The 17,116-nt window shown below is 37.3% G+C and overlaps 1 protein-coding gene across 2 annotated transcripts in view; it reads left to right on the top strand.

Annotated features, from left to right (window-relative positions):
- ASXL3 (ASXL transcriptional regulator 3) overlaps positions 1-17,116 on the top strand; it is a 128,269-nt gene that overhangs the window by 60,185 nt on the left and 50,968 nt on the right. Inside the window, exon 6 of one of the 2 annotated variants that reach the window (XM_065628279.1) lies at positions 6,719-6,840. In XM_065628279.1, the coding sequence (XP_065484351.1) occupies positions 6,719-6,840 (122 nt within the window). Of the gene's footprint in view, positions 1-6,718; positions 6,841-11,578; positions 11,883-17,116 lie in introns of those variants that run through there. The other variant, XM_065628278.1, reaches the window with a different exon arrangement.

The raw sequence follows: 17,116 nt of genomic DNA on the forward strand, positions 1-17,116 counted from the left end.
GGTGGTGACTTGATTGATTTGTAAATATTTAAGAAAAGGTATTTCTATAGAAAATAATTCATCTAACAGATCAAACCTAACAAGATGTCTTTCAATTAAACTTTTCACACTAAAGCTGGGATTTTTTTTCTTTCCGGGAAACTACTCTGTGGCGTAACATTCAATTCAGTACAAAAACCACTTCATGAAATTGTCCGACCTGTTTTTTAGAAAAGGTCAATAAATATAATGTCTCCTTTCAGCCTTAGTATGTGTGTTATATATAAAAGAATGGACATAGTTTGCACTTTGTATTCTTAACCGATTGCATTTTTATTTGCTCGTTTCAAATGTGGTAGAGTCCAGAAGCCTCAGTTCTGACAGAGTGATCAGTAACTGTTTAGCAAGAGTTTAAAAAGTGCTGCTTTAAAGTTAGGTAGAAGCAGTGTGTGAAACCCTAAGCAGCAGCCTCAGTCCGTTTGTGGGCTTTTAGATTATAGTATCCAGCTTTTGGATTAAAAAGTACCAGCTGACTCTCAGAGAAGAAACACATTATTCCCCAGCAGACACATTTTTCCCGGTATAAATGCAGGCTACTGAACAGTTTTATTAGCATAATAATATAAACATTCCTCACAGTTATAAACACATGACTTAGTGAAAGCTGTTACTCCACATCAGTATTGCCAAACTGACACCTGGAATGGCCACACCTCAGGGTTTGTATTTCTTTACCCACCTTCTCCAAAGGCATATGTTAAAGAAACTCTTCATGCTACAGTTGATTTTGTTTGGAATGGGATTTATATAGAGTGTCTTGAGCAGCCTCATATATTTTTTATAAATTCCATTCCCCTCAAATACAGGGTAGCATGTAAAGATGCAGTCGGTAAAAGAATTAAAATCTCAATTACTGTTGCCTGGGAAAATGATGACTATAATATCCCTTTGCCCATCAATAGGTTGTTCTGTTTTCAAAAAACATTTGTCCCTGGGGTTTCTGAAGCCAGGGCTAATCCATCAGCCACGGAGCAGAGTTGATTAAAAATTGTCTTCACACAAGCCAATGGAATGTACAATGATGTAACTGTGGAGGAGGTGGCAATTCCTACAGTAGCATGACTTCCCTCCCCAATCCCAACCCAAACATAGGTTCTGATGTTTGCCCAAATATGAGCAACATATATCTCCTCTTGAGACACTTTGGTTTTCAGCGCTTCCTAAAACTAAGTTGCAAACATGAAATGGCAGAATTAATTTCTTAAGCAGTTTTCTTAGAGATAGTAGACAAAATGATGGATGATAGAGGATCAGATTCGTGCTGAATCCTGAAATTTTGTCTCTGTAGCTACTTTGCTCTTGAACATTTGCACTTTTGGGACTAGGAAGCCACTAGGATAACTCCTGTAGTGAGGAATGAACGTTCATCATTGTTTGAAACCTGAGCCCACATTCAGATGTTCAGTTCCTTTCCAGGCATGGAATTTCTTCCAGTTCAGGGAAACCTGTTGTCTTTAGCATCTCGGCTCTTGGGAATAATATCGGATGGTTCTGCTGAATATGTTCGTTGCACATGGCAACATCTGGATGTGGAGTGGGCTTTTCTGAACACAGAAGGGCAGTAGCAGAATAGCAGCTCGAACATACAGAGTTTTGGATGATGCATCAGGAGACAGTGTTTCACCTTTTGGGTTTTTTTTAATCTCACTGCAAGTAGCTATAAAATAAACATACTGTACCCAGGATTGAGTTTAACTTCTGTTTGTTTCATTGCCACTGGAGCAGACTCATAAGAATGAGAGAAGATACTGTGGAGCTTGAGGGAGAGATCTTTCTCATCTGCTTGTTTTGCTGTACAATAGAGTTAATGAGGCCTAAGAAATCAGTGGCTTAGTGATGACAGGCTGTATATTTTTAGTGGAAAATGTTGACTTCCTTTGGAATAAGGATTAACAGTTTTCAAAACTTTGTGAAATGTTTGGGCTCAAAAGCTTGCTGAGAATATAATGTGATTCAGCGCAAGCTACTAAGCTGATGTGGTATTTGATGTCTTTTTCCAAAAAATACTATTTAATATTACTTATTCTTCCACAGTGCTACTACTGCTTTTCAAAAAGGTTATTACAGTCACAGTAGTGTCCTTGATATATGCATCTGTTTTTGCTTGCATTGGCAAACTTGTACAATTAACTAACTCCCAAACTGGTTTTCGTATTCAAGAGCTGATGGCAACAATCAGCTTCTGAGTTGTTCAAATTTTGTGAGCTGGGCTCTAGAGTTCAAAGAGTGATGGAGGTGAATTACTTGATACATCCGTGTCAGCAAAGCCTGAGCATTTATGTCAATATAAGTATAGATCCATGTCACCCAAAGAAAATATTGAATTTTATGGATATTTTAGAGAGAGATTTTGTGTGTGTTTTCCTAAGGGAGTTCTCCGTGATGTTTCATATCTCCAGAATGTGTGCATACCTTTTATGCTTGAGGTAGACTCTAGTCTTTAGCATATGGTAGCAATATTAATTTGTGTTTTGTCATGTGGCCATTGGTAAACAATCTTTCTCATCTGCTGTGGTTTCCGTAACCGAGAAAGAAGTAAAGTGCTGTTGATTTTTCTGGTTTGATTTTAAATTAGTATGGTCTGTCTGAAATTGGAATTAATTGTGCTATTAATTTTGGGAAAATAAGCCCCTTAAAGCACTCCAGGAACTTTTCTGTCCATCTAGTTACATAAGTCTGTTTATAATTATTCCCAATTACTTTCAGTGGCAGTGAGACAGAATAATTTTAATTTGTATTTCTACATTTTTTTTTTCTTTGAAGAAACATGCCTTCTAATATCATATTAGAAGGTATCATATTTCTTGGTCAGGGAAGGTAAAGTTAATAAAAAATTACAGATATAGCCTATAAAATTAGAAAGTAAAGATAGCATTGCTGATTTTTATAAATGATAGCCTGACAAAATGGAAGAGAGGAAGTTATTTTAAATGGAGGTTGTCGAAAACATTTTTAACATGCTCTTTTTGCTAAGTAATTCTAATTCTATCATTCACATTAACACTCTCTGAGCACTCACTAAGGAAATCTTATCTTCAGAAACCCAGCTGCTCTTCTAGCTCATAACCTAACAGTTTATGGCTTAGTAGTTGCTTTTTGCTTTGTTCCTTCACTCAGTCCTGGGCCTTGAAGAAGCCAATTTAAAGAATGGAGCCTAATTATTCTCCGCTAAATGGAAATGCCTCCTGTAGGCTTAAAACTGCTCTTGTTCTCTTTTTCTACTGTAGCAGTAATGGTGAATCCTCTTTATTTGCTACCCAAATATTTTTCCTTCATCTGTTGCATTCTTTCAGGGTTCTTTATTTATTTTTTTTTACCTAGCATCCAGTGTATTTTTAGCATTCTTTTCTGGGAAAGCTTTTCAAGAAAATATGGTTCCGATAATATTAATGCATCTTCAGTGCTTATGAACAGAGTAGTTGCAGCTTTCCAAAGTCGTACATATGTACAAAGACCACTGGCTCTTCTTGAATTTTTTTTTCTTTTACTCTGTTCTTTGATTTCTGTAGCATAACTGCCTGCTCTGTTCTTACGGCATTGTTTTGTTCATGAGGATTGTCAGTGTTCACTTCAAACACGTACATATTTTTCTGTCATATTTTTCCCTTTTTTTACTTGGCTCATTCAGAGAAAAGCAGTTAGACTTTATCTATGTAAATGAACAAATAAATAAACACAATTTTCTGTGGTCACAGCCATTGTAGTATAGTGAGATTTTGGCACAGATTGATTTAAATCACTAAGTAGCAGAATGGGTTTTAAAGAATAAATTTACTCATTGTCTCATATTTCCAATAGAATAGTCAATTAATGTTGTTTTGCAAACAATATTTCGATTATCCTCTAAATAAAACCTGTATATAAATTTTAGAATTATTTGTGCTAGTAAAGTGAATAGACTGTGTAAGTTATTAAGCAATTGTATAAATTAACGTAATGTATTTGGATTTTTATTTTTATCTTCTACTTTTGGAAAATAGGCAATACTATCTCTTACTTACTAGATGGTTAGGTTTATAACCATGATTTGTATCAAGATGGTTTTAAATGGAAACGGAAATTTAATTAAAACATGGAAAACAATATTTAAAATGGCTCCTTACTATTTTAAGCTACTAGATATATGAAGGAAAATATTTTTAATTACAGAATGTTTTAGAAAGGACATATTATGGGTTGTTAATAGACAAAGTTGACTTTCACTGATCACCATGTTATTTTAAACTTTTAAGCAGTGGATTTCAGCCTCACATACCTATTTCTTTACTTGTATACTAGAGGAAAAAGTTTTGTTTTTCAGAACCCTGAAGGAACTAGGTTGGGCTTGCACTAAATTGAATCAGCCTAGAGTGAAGTATTTCTTCTATGTCTGCAGAAAAGATTACAGCGATGGAAAGCTATTTATTGTCTCAGTGGGTTTCAGCTCCTTTCACCCATTAGAACAACCCCTGTTCCTTGGTCTAACTTTGTTATCAAAACTTAAAGAATCAGAAGCAAAAGAAACCAATACATTGAGAATATTTTAATGTAAAATTGAAGTAATAATAGAAATAAGAAAAATGGCATCTAACAGATCCTGTCACAATTTCAGGGTTTATTGTTAAAAGAAAAATCAATGGAAGCACAAAATTAATATAGAGCTATATTTATTTTTATTCCTGTGCTGTATCATGACTTTGACAATAACGGTTGTATTGTTGGGCATCAGCAGTTAGTGTTGCCAAACCTCTCTAGGATGAACTTTATCACCAAAATAAATAGGGAAGACTCTGGGATAATTTCCTAGAACAGAGTCATGAAAATCAGAATTTCCCATTTGAACAAGAAGGTGATAGGAGTTGCAGTCATTCCAGAGAACAGGAATAGATTTTTCATGACAGGTCATGTAGTATCCTCTCTTAGGAGGCATAGTTAAGTACATAAGAGTTTCCATTCATTAGGCATTTCTAAATCTGTTCTGTTCTCCCTTTAGCTCTGGGGGTTTGTGCACTCACACTTTTTCTGGTTTTTTCCTTCAGTTCTTTGACTCTCAGACTTTGCCAGAAAACAGTAAAAAAATTGTATTTGAAAGAAAAGACAAAAGCTGGGTAATTCGAAATATCAGGTTTTTATTTTGGTGTACGTATTCTTTCTCTCAGGAGCTTGGCTATTGCAGTGATTTAGATTATATAAACCAGCTATTGTTGGTTTTCTGCTGACACTTTGCTGCTTCTTTAACTTGTCTTTTTTGATAGTAAGCTTTGCTCATCATGTGGAAAAGATTGATCCAAGCCAGGAGGTGGTCTAAAGTCAGAACCTGTTTTGTGTTGCAACTTCGTGTATTTTGCCAAATCCTTCAAGTATAAAGGAAAAATGTGACAAATACCAGTTCTAAATCTTGTGACAAAATAGGATTTGTCTTATCTGCTAATGAAAATTTTTAATCTAATATGAAAATTATCCTGACATAGTGGCAATGCCATAAAACAGAGTGCAATATCTTGTTTGTGAGGTATTAATTATTTTTTCTTTCAGTGTGAAAACAAATGCTTAATGTCACGTGCATCTTATGGTGGCCATTAATTCTTGATAGTTAAATTGTCTCTATCTTTTTTCTTACAAACACAAATAAAAAATAATTACAATATTTCTTCTGTGAAACATTGCTAAAGGCAAGGGAGTTAGAATGCTATTTCAGGTGTCTGCTCATCCCACTGAAGGATGGGAGGAGAAAACCATAGGCAAACAGAAACATTGGTCTAAAATTATTTCTGGCACGTGTCTGAAGCTGCTTTAACTGTCTTCAAACTGTTCTGGTAGGTATGGGAAGTATGGCAAACCGTGGAAAACCATATACAGCTGCAGAACACTATAAAGAAGGTGTGGCAACACGCAAACTGACTTGAATTGAGTCAGCAGAGGAGAATTGAAAAAAAGCTGCTTAATTTTTGGATCCATGCTAATGCTGTTTTAGCTGGGCTGTCTTAGGACACTCATTTCCTTTTATTTTTAACCAGGAGACTTTCTCTGTGTCTCACACAACATCTATTCAAGAGGCTGTTTAATGCAAGTACTGTTGTATTTGTTCATTAAAACGTATTACTTAGAATGCTGACAAGCAACAGTGCATAGCACCTGAGAGAACAGAACTCCTCTTTGCAGGATATTCCAGTCTACCCGTTAAACAGGAAAGTGGGCTCTTTGCTTTACCAAGAAGTACTTATAAAATGGATGAGTCTGGCTCCTAAGAAGCCTTTACAATCTGGCATGAAGTTACACATTTATAAATATTTCTAGAACACAGGGTCATCAGTGTCTTTTGTATAAATACACGTTTAGCCACATATTAATCCATTAGAAATGTCTTGGTGAGGAAGATAATTTTTGTCTAGCTTCTGTGTGAAAACCATGGTTAAACTATTTCAGTTACCTTTCAGGACCTGGAAGGCAAAATATACGAGGCCTCCGGAACTGCATAGAAAGGGTATGATGAGGTACAAATATTTGTGAAGCAATGCATTTATTTAGAATACGGCCAGATTTTCAGGACATCTGGACCTCAAGATTAGCTGAACTTTTTTTTTTTCCAGGTGATTGCTTTTTTTTTTTTTTTCCCCCCAGCCTCAGGAATTTCCAAGGTACAGGGAAGATAACCCCCATAATGGTATTCTGATCTTTTTTTTTTTTCTTTTTTCCAAAGTTTGCCCAAAACAGACATCTGAAGAAATGTCTTCCAATCGTGATTCAAGCCTTACTAATGCACCGGTGCAAAGCAAGCTAGTATCTTCCTTCCAGCAGCACACAAAGAAAGCACTTAAGCAGGTAAGGTCATATTGACTGATAATCAATTGGCTTCCCTTTAGCATGTCTGTCTTATACAAATAAGATCTCAGCAGAATTTCAAGGCATTTCTAGAGGATTTTTAGTGCTTCGTTTAGTAGTGTCTGATGGTTTCTTAAGTGCTTTTCAAGTAAGCAGAATTGTTTATATTATCACATCCCTGCTTTTCCTGTGCAAGCATTTATGTTGGAAATTTTCTGTGAGGCTTAAAATTTAAAAAAGGTTTTGAAAGAAGTTCTACAGATAGGTAAGAATCTGGGTGTACTTGCTCTTCATATTTTATTTGTAGTCTGTTAAGTGATTTTCTTTTATACTGTATTTGACAGCACAGTGTATAAAAGTGGAGTAGTTTTTGGTTTTTTAATAACTTTGGATGATTAATGTTGCATGATCAGTATTAAAGCTTAGCAACAGTAACCAAGTATGGAAAGTCAGATATTAACAGAAAGCATAACATTATGAAAATTATTTTTCAACAGTGACAGATTAGTTCAGTTTACAGCCAGGCAGATGAAAAAGAAAAACTAAAAAATTGTAATTCCAAAAAAACCTGTTACTATCTCCTCTCAGTTTTGAGGATGTAAGAAATGTTTTAGTCTTGTGAAGACTATAAAAATGAAATACGACTTTTTTAAAGTGTTAGTATAATGAGATTATGTTGTTGGTTTTTGGTTTTTGGTTTTTTTTATTGTAACTGCTCTCTTAGTTACAGTTAACAGAGGTCTAGTATTTCATGGAGTAGTTTATTGCAGCGTTGTTGATTTAGGCTTAAGTTAAGCAAAGCCTGTTCACATCTCCTTCTCGAACACTTAAGTATTTGTGCTTAGTTTTTAATGCAGTTTGAGTTTAAATCCACTAAAATTAATAGGACTTTATCATTCACATAAGGGTATCTTGTACTTACAGGCTTTGAGGACTGGAAAGGATTGTTAGATTGGCGTCTCATATCTATTTGGTCAGGAAACTTGGGCAGTGGGCACAAAGCAGCTCACTAACTGTGTGGATAGTTGGGAAAAAGACACGCTTTTTGGAAACTCTTCTTTTGCGATATGTGAACCTTCTTAGGGGTGGAGAGAGTGGGCAAAGGGAAAGGAATGGGAAAAAAGGGCAAAGCCACAAATATTAGAACTTGTATTTTAAACAATAAACGTTTGTATTTGAAACAATAAACAATTTTGAACAGTATTTTAAACTCTACCATTTGTCACTTAGCAGATGTATAGCATTGAGAGTAATTTTTAAAACGGCAAACTGATCAGCATAGCTTAATTAATATAAAAAGTCATAACATTGATGGAAATCTTTGAAAACATTCCCTAAGGCAATAGAGTTAGAGCAACATCAGAAAGTTAAGTAATCGATAAAAAGAAATCAGTTTTAATTAAGTTGATGGTAATTAGATCCTGAACTTCTGACTATGAGAGTATTATTACAGCTATCAGTAAAATGTTTTCTCTGTACAGTATGAGAGAAATGGACATTTTTATTGTGGAATAGTAGAGGATTTTTGCTTTCTTTAAAGTTTCAGGTGTTGGCTACTGTGGTATGCACTTTGCAGTTGTGATTTAATTTGATATTGTAGCAGAGGTGAATAAACTTTAACAGTGATTTTATTTATAAAATTGCTGTTGGAAATTTATTCTTTCACTTTCCAAACTTTCTATTGCTTTTATGGATACATAATACCTAAAATTTGTACAAAGAAGAACCTGTGGTACCTTTGAATACACAAGAAACTTTAGACAGTTGTATGCAATGCTCCTCCAGCTGATACTAACTTACTAGTTCCACGATGAAGTAACAGAAGATGAGCCATCATCATGCTCTCAGCAAGTGCTTATACTGTATAAACATATATATACTGTATATGTGTCATAATGGGGTCTTCCCTAGCTACTGCTTTTTTTCTATTACTAAACATTCTTCAGAGAATGAGAATCCACAAGATAGTCTTTCAAACAGTTTTCTACTCAGTTTATTTTAAAATAGTGGACTCTTCACGTTAACTTGATCTTGTGTGTGTTTGTTTTGTAATCCATTAAAATTAGAGGCAAGTTGATCACGTGCAGTACTGCTTGATGATCGGAGCTAGAATGAGAAGATTTTCCCCACTGTTTATCTACTTATTAACTACTCAGTCATGTGTAATTATCTTTAAAGTGTTGTATGGTGAATTTACATATTATTTTATTTTTAATGAAATCTAGAGGTTTATTCCTGCGAAGAGCAATCTCACATTTCCTTGTAACAGCCTGCATTTTAGGATGTTCTCAGGAATCAAATTAGTCACAACACTGCATTTCTAGAGCCATGCTTGGAGCTTGGAGAAAAGGGCATTTTCTGAGTCCTGGCTCTTGATCTTGACTTCTCTCAGGCAGCAGTAGGTCTAGGGTATTTACAGGGGCTAGGGGAGTCTGAAGTTGTCAATGGACTCTCACAAGGTCTGTGTCACAGTTCAGACCTTATCTACTCACCTTTCAAAGGCTGGGCTGCCATTTTGGTCTGGAGACCTTCCAGCTTCACCACCTTCCATAGTGTCCTTGTTGGGAGAAAGGTTTTTGAGTGTTTTACATTTGGGTGTGTTTCAATGCTGCTTTTTTGGTTTTGAGAGAGTTTCAGTTTTGCTCTTATATCGTATCTGAGTGTAACAAAAGAGTTCCCATTGATGAGGGTTTAGACAAAAGAGTCTGTGGTGTAGGGCTGCCTTTTACACTTGGCTTTCTGATGGCAGATTTTACAGATTTCTGTTTTGCTGTTGGAAGTGCTTGGGTATGTGTGCCCAGCTGTTGCTGATCCAGTACCTTTGAAAAGCAGGTTTATGGCATGCTGTCACATGCTGGTTTCCTACCAGTACTGATCAGTTCCATACTGATTTACCTCATTTTCGCACTCGAGAGTTTTGGCATGCAGACCTATGTAAGGACCTCTTCCGAGGAAAGTACTGAACTACATCTGCATCTGCTAGCAGTGGTACATGGTCACACTACTGTGTGAATTATTCGTGCTCTGGACAAGGCTAACTCAAGTACGGACATCAAGTCATGGCATAGTATCTACCATGCTCCTCTGTGGTCCAGTTTCTGTTCCATTGACTTGAGGTGATACTTTTTTTGGAAGTCTTCGCTATGTACACATTTGTTCGTATCTAACAAGATGTTCTTGGAACATTTCCAGAAGAAACGATCGTACCTGCAAACTGTCCTCATGTAGGTAACACTGAGCATGTGGGAATGCCCAGGACATTGAGGTGGTGTTAGTGTCTGTTGGACTCTGATAGCCAAGTATAAGAGCACCTTGTCCATCAGTGTACCAGTTATTTCCTGGGGCAGTACCAAGAGAGGATAAAGAACTTGAAGATGCACTATAAAGATGTCTGGGATGATAGTAGACCTCCCAGACATGGAAGAAAATCCTGCCTCACTTTTGGCACTTTGGAATCAGCACCAAGAAGGGTACCCATAAATTTTCTGTTGGGAGAAGAGAAGGATACTCCATTCAGACTCAGGATCTGAATACAGACCAGGACATGTCTGAGACTGTGCTGGGCATCCAGTTCTCTTTGTAGAGACAGAAACTCCAGAGACAGCAGCCAAGTGGGTTTGGGAGGAGAGAAGCTCAGGAAATAAGGGAATCTACACAAGGTATGTTACTGCCTCTGGTTTGTTTTGTTTTTCTTAACTTGGGGCTTTGTCTGCATGCATGGTGGCTGGGATCATAAATGTGCCACTATTTTATTCATAAAATGGGTAGATGCAGTTTTTTATGGAGAAGGAAGGCACCCATCCATATGACTTGTTCTTATAGTAGAAGTGGCGACTCCACACCCTTTTTTTTTCAGTGGATGCTGTTAGGCCCCAAGCAATAAGAGCTATGGGGAAGTTACAGTTTGGCTCATGTGTTGCTTCTGAATTACAGGATGTTAGACCTATACAGCTCCAAATAACATTTAAGGCTGACTTTTCTAGCACAATTGTAATTATTATTAGAAACCAACCTATAACCTGAAGCAACAAGAGACTAAATTTAAGAGCAGAATGGTGTACAGAGTAATTTAGCCCTTATTTACCTAAATTCACACAATTAGTTTATCAAGATTTCTTTGTTTGTTAAGGACACAGGTGTCCAAGTGTCTGAATCCTGATTTCCCTTGATGCTGGTGTGGATTTGCTTTCCTGTCTTCAGCTCAGGCACACTGCTTAGCTTGTTTGAGAGAAGAACATGAGCAAACTCACCAGTCCTGCTCCCTCCACACTCCTTCTGTAAGGACTTCTTTCATTGACTACAGCCAGATGCAGGTTATCTTGAAGCATTTTGCTGTCTGTAGAAAGTATTCCATTATGAGTCTGTCTGTGGTGTTTATCCTTTGACTCATTTGAGCATCTACTCACTCACACGTTCTGATAAAAGCCTGATGTATTTGCCTGCCCTCCTTTCCCTTCCTAGCCCCCAAATAAACAAACGTGATGGAGAAGATCGTTATGATTATGTCCTTAGCACTTAGAAATTGAGCACAGGGTGTCTTCCTGAAAGGCTCTGAAAATCCAGTGTGAACTGAGAGGTATTTTTTGTAATTAATTCCTCGCTATAGAGAGTTTGCCGCAGTTTCTCAGTGTGTCTGTTAACCATTTTCCTATGTTTCATTTCAGATGCTACAGATTTACCAAGGCCACAGTTGGAGAATTCTGGCTCCATAGCTGAAGCATTTGATCAGATGTCTGGCAACATAAGTGATGAGTCTTGACAAATTTTCCTGTCAACAAATGGAAAACAAGGAAAACATGTTGCTTTTTGACTTCTAGAGAGACATGGGAAGGGACAATGGAATTTACAAAATGCATTCAGGAAAATGGAAGTTTGAAGATGATAAACTAAACTGATTTTCTGATTGCCAAGACAAGTCTAGGGAAGAGGACAGAGAAACTATGGCAGGGAGACTGCATAATGGGGAAAAGAAGCTGGAAGAGCAAGAGTTCCAGCAGGAGCTCTTCAGGGAGTACATGCATTGCCCGAAGGCAGGCTGCACGGTATGTCCCTCTAAAGGTCCCTATGCATGGGCAGCATGTACCAGCTGCTCAATACAGTGCTTGGGTAAGACACAAGACAATGTTTGTGAGACTTCTTCTGGGTCATCCCCATGGGCCTCAGCCCTTACCTGTAATGGAAAGAAAGGGACAGGAATCCACACAATCCCTGTATTCTTTTTGTACTGCTTTTTAATAACTAGCTCCCAGTTGCTGGAACATTCTGCTTGTTTGTTTTTCATCTGGGGTTGTTTGCATAGCATGCTTTTTGCATTTCTCCTGCATGTTTTTGGTTTTAATAAATGTGTTTTCCAGAATTTCTTGCTCTGAGAAATAACTAAGAAGAATTTTAAAGCAACTTTAGAACAGTACGGTGTTGAAGTGTATTGCCCCTCTACCTCACTGTAGGACAGGTTCCCTCACGTAAAATATGTCCTAGCATGAACAGTACCTTGGATCATATCTACCACTGCTGTGTAGTGAAATTTCCTTCCCAAACAGAGATTGAAAGTGCTCTCTTTGTTCTGTTCTGTAGATGCAGTTGCTTGTCCCAAGTCTCAGACAATCAAGCCAATGATAGTGGCCTAGTTCTAAGCATTGCACTTGTCTGACAATGTTTTTCTTTAAGAAACCTGGGAAACTATTTAAGATGAGTTGGTCATTGCTACTGCATTAATGACAAATATCATCACGGGAGATGAGAGTCCCATTTTGTTTGGTCTATGCGTAAGCAGTCAGGCTTTTCCAATGATGTTATGTGATTTTTCCATATAGTGACAATGGGTGTCTAAGTGAATATCTTCTTCTGGGCCGTATGAAAAGAACAGGTTTTGATTTGAATAGTTTATGACATGAAATTATACCCAGGTGAGAATACATCATGCCTTGATTTTGAAATGCATCATAGAATTGGTTGGCCTTTCCAGGGAAAGACAGGATTTGGAACAGCTCACAACTGTTCAGAGCTCTAGGAAGCCTCCTACAAAATGCTGACAAGCAGTTATCTACAAAAATATTGTTCTAGGAGCTGTTTGGTCTCCAGCTGGTAGGTCCCCAGAAGGCTGTGTGCTCTGCTTGTGTGGGCATGTGGCAGAAATGGCTGAAACAGGACGTCTGGCAGAAAGGCTCTGCGCTGTCACTGCTTACATCGGTGCAATGTAAATTGGTGCACCTGCTTCTCTGAGATGTAATATGACAAGATTTTTTATCTGGAGAGTGGTAGTCTTGTCCTGAAGCCCCCACTGTATGCTGTGGACCCTTTGCAGAGTGTCTTTGCAATTTTGACCTAATGGAAAACATTGATTACTGGTTTAAGATTTTGTATTGACGTTGCTGTCTTTCTTTCAGTTTGTTTTTAAACTGCTTTCTACAAACTCTTTTCTTACCTATATTTGTTTTGTTGTGCCAAGAAACAGATTTCCCCATAAAGCACATTTCAGCTGATAGGTATTACTAGTTTAATACCACACACACAAACAATTTAAAACAAAACAAAACAAAAAAACCAACAGTCTTTGGAAAAAAGTGTCACTTTGGAAAAAGTGTCATTGACTCAATGCATGTGCTGTCATCATCCCATTCACGTGCAAGTAAGCACAGACACTGAACACATCACACTTTTTTTGTCCTTTTGATTCTGTGGTTGTGAAAGCAACAAAAATGTTTAGTTTGCAGTTCCTCATGATCTGCAGGAACTGGAGCTGTGAATGTGTTATTGTAATCCCAGAGAAGATAGTGCTGGCTTGCAGGTGTACAGAGAGGCACATAAATACACACATTCTCTTCTGTCTCTGTACCATGAGCGTCCGAACACTTTAGTTCAGTGTTGGTTAATATAGAGATAAATGTTCAGTTGTTAATGTACTGTAGTTTTACAGAAGGACCCTGACCACTACTGGGACCTAAAGAATGAATATGCAGCAAGAAGTTATTCTTGTTCCAAATACAGATATAAGTGTCACACGATAGGAGGATGACATGGGACATGAATAGGTGCTTATTCCAGAAGATATTAGCAGAGTTTGAAAAGAAACTCCTAAGTCTTCAGTCTTCCAGCCTGGTGTTCTACCACTGCATTTCATCTCCAAATGATCGGTTGCATATGCTTGGCACCAATACTATTATGTTTGGTGTACAAGTCTGGCTGGAAGTACGTTTATTTGGTCTATGTTTTGGAAATAGCACTTTGTACTTTGTAGCTGTTTCCATAAGACATTTTTATTTTTGTTTTAATCGTATATTTGTATGCTTATAACTGAGTACTTTTAATGTATGTTTGATATAATAAGTAGTGGCATCCTAAAAATAATAATGTGTGTTTTCTTTATGATTTGTAGTGCCTAGTGTTTTATTTAAACTGCTTTGTGTATCCATGAAACAGGTTGCCACGGAGAAATTCTAATTTAATAGAGACATGGGAATTAAATACTGTCTTAATGTTACTAACAAAATGAGGGCAAAAGAGAGGACAAAGACTGAATTTTATGATGGTGTTAAGTGAATCAGTGATAAACTATAAATCTGTTTCATCTTTACCGACTTGGGATCCAGGACCATGATGTAGAGTTGTTATTTATTTTGTGCAATAGACTTTTCTCAGTGTATCATGGCTTGTGTTTTTCACATGGCAGAATGGAAGAATTCCATAGCTTTACATCTCTGATCCATAATGGGTGAAATTTCAAAGGTTGTTTCATGATATGAGTTTCAGAATGTAGACTTGACATTTATGGAACAAATAGAAATCTGGGACAATATTGCTTAATGAAACCAAGTGTTATGTGCCTTTGTTGTTAATAACTTAATTTTTAACATTATCAGCATGCCATGCATTTAAGTGGTTTTCTGCATAAATGGATTATCTGTATGCTGCATTTTTTCATTTTGAGTTGAAAAGATGTGGGAAAGAAAAATAATAAATATCTCAAACAGGAGTAAAATAGGAGCATAGAGCTTGACATTTTGCTTCTGGTGATCTTTTGGGGATGTATTTTTCTCCTCTCTCCAGTTTCATTTATATCATTGCCTTTCATTTCTACTTCAAAGATGACTTTATTAGTTTTTACTGGAAGAGTCAACCTTTTTGTCACATGGGTGAAGAAGTCTTTTGTGTGTTAGGTTTGACTTACATATGAAATTATTATTCTTAAGAACAGGTAATGGCATTCATGAAACCTCCAGCACACAGCAGGGGCATAAACTCCCCAAAAAAGAGAAGGAGACTCGCGACTTGCTCTTGTCACCTCTTTATAAAAATCTACATGGAATTAGAAGATCACTGTTAACTGCATGATGTTTTTCTTTTGCCATCTATCTTCAGAGTTTGTATTTTCTTAGCACTCATCTTTTTATATTATTTTTAGTACTTTGGATAAAAATGGATTGATAGGTTACTTAAAGATTTTGGCAATAAAAATAATTTCATTAAACAAATTAATTATGCCAAGCCCTGTATTATGACCATGGCAGTGTTATTCAACAGATGGTCACAGGTTCATTTTTATGAATGGGAATATTGGGAATTCTCCATACCACATTATGTGCAAGAGATTCACAGATGTCTTTTGCAAATCTATTTGTGAAAGACTGGATGTAAGTACTATATTTTGGTGATGATTTTAAGAGAGCTTTTAATGTTTAATTTGTATACCACATGAACTTTCATTTTCTTTCTCTCCTTTTTTATTTATGTGCTGTACAGATAGGATGGTAGTAATGTTTTACAGAGTACTTCAACAGTGATCAGTTCTAGGAATATACAACTTGCAGCTTTTTCAACCCAAGCATTTAGCACAAAGTGATTGAATACGTTTGAAATGTAAACATAGGGTCTTGCTAAAGGAAAATATACTTTATGTAAGCTATCATATGTTCTATATGTGTTTCTCTCTTACTTCACATAGTAAAAATGACTCCTTATCATTTGGTAGAATCATCAGCTCTTTCTCGCAGATCTGTAGGCAGCGCAGCTAGGCTGTATATCTCTAACTATGGATGAGATGCAAAAAGCTGTGTCAGTAAAGGATGCCAATGTAGTTTGTGTTAGTTACTGTTTCTGTATCTACAGTGAGATCTGGAACCATTTTTCTTTGGAATAAGTTATAAAAATTCTCATTTTCTTCAGTGCTAGTTACAAATTTGACTCATCTACTTTGTGTCTTTTCCCTTCACCAGAAGAGCCAAAACTAGAGATTTATTTGATTGTGGTGACGAGGAAAGCACTAAATTGGCTTCGTGCACTGAAAGCTCAATATAGGAAAGCATTTGGTGCATGTTTCACTTTGAGTAATCCCATTGACTTCCCAGCTAAGTGGAATTAATCTTGGGATACAAGATTCTTGTCTTACCCTACAGTAGTCTTGTATCCTAAAATTAATATCCCTCAGGTTAAGAGTAGAAAAGTTATGTATTAGTCCTCAGCAGAGACCGCACAGACTGTCCTTGGTTTATACTTAACTCCTTCTGGTGTTTGGCTTTGCTGGTAACAAAGCGTCAGTCAGCAATTTCTCCCTTTGCTGGGTTGCTCCTAGTGTTGTCTTGCAAAGACTTGGCTACCCAAAATTTCACACCCTGCAGCTTTAAATTCAAAGGAGAATTTAACACAGAATTGTTGTGATTCATTGTTATGAATAATATGTCCCACTAAACAGGATGACTGTGTGGTGATCGGTTCCTTGTTGTTGTAAAACTGGAGGAGATGCGGGAGGGACTGGCAGTGAAACACTGAATGTTAGGGTGAAAGAGAAACCCTGAAAACCAAATGAGTGTCAAAGGGAAATGGTGTCTTTAAGGTTTGTGCTTGATCCTCCCACGTCGAGGTGCTTAACCTGGAGCTCAGAAGTGGGCTACGCCGCAGAGTAAGCAGCTGTGGTGGCGACATTTGCCTGCTCCCAGCTGCGTTCCTTGCTCCTGTGGCTCTGCGTGGCCAGGGGGTGCTGGGGTGAGCCGTGCCGTCTTGCGTTAGTGCTCTGTGAGAATGGGGTGGTCTGTATCGCTTAGAAGTGCCAGATCAATTGCATAAATGTGTGCTTAAGACCCACAAGTGGCCTTCCTGTAACACCAAAGAAGGTAAGTGGTGCGCCTGGCAAAAATTGGGTACCGCTGCCCTCTCTCCAGCAGCGCATGTGTCACCTAAGGTGTACCAACGCTACTGCCTGTCACTGATGGAGGATACACTGCTGGTCACTTTCATTCATGGTAGTTGAATCTAAAGCATTGAAAATCAACTGTGAGGCTTC

The sequence above is a fragment of the Caloenas nicobarica genome, chromosome 2 (assembly GCF_036013445.1).
Source record: "Caloenas nicobarica isolate bCalNic1 chromosome 2, bCalNic1.hap1, whole genome shotgun sequence".
NCBI lineage: Eukaryota > Metazoa > Chordata > Aves > Columbiformes > Columbidae > Caloenas > Caloenas nicobarica.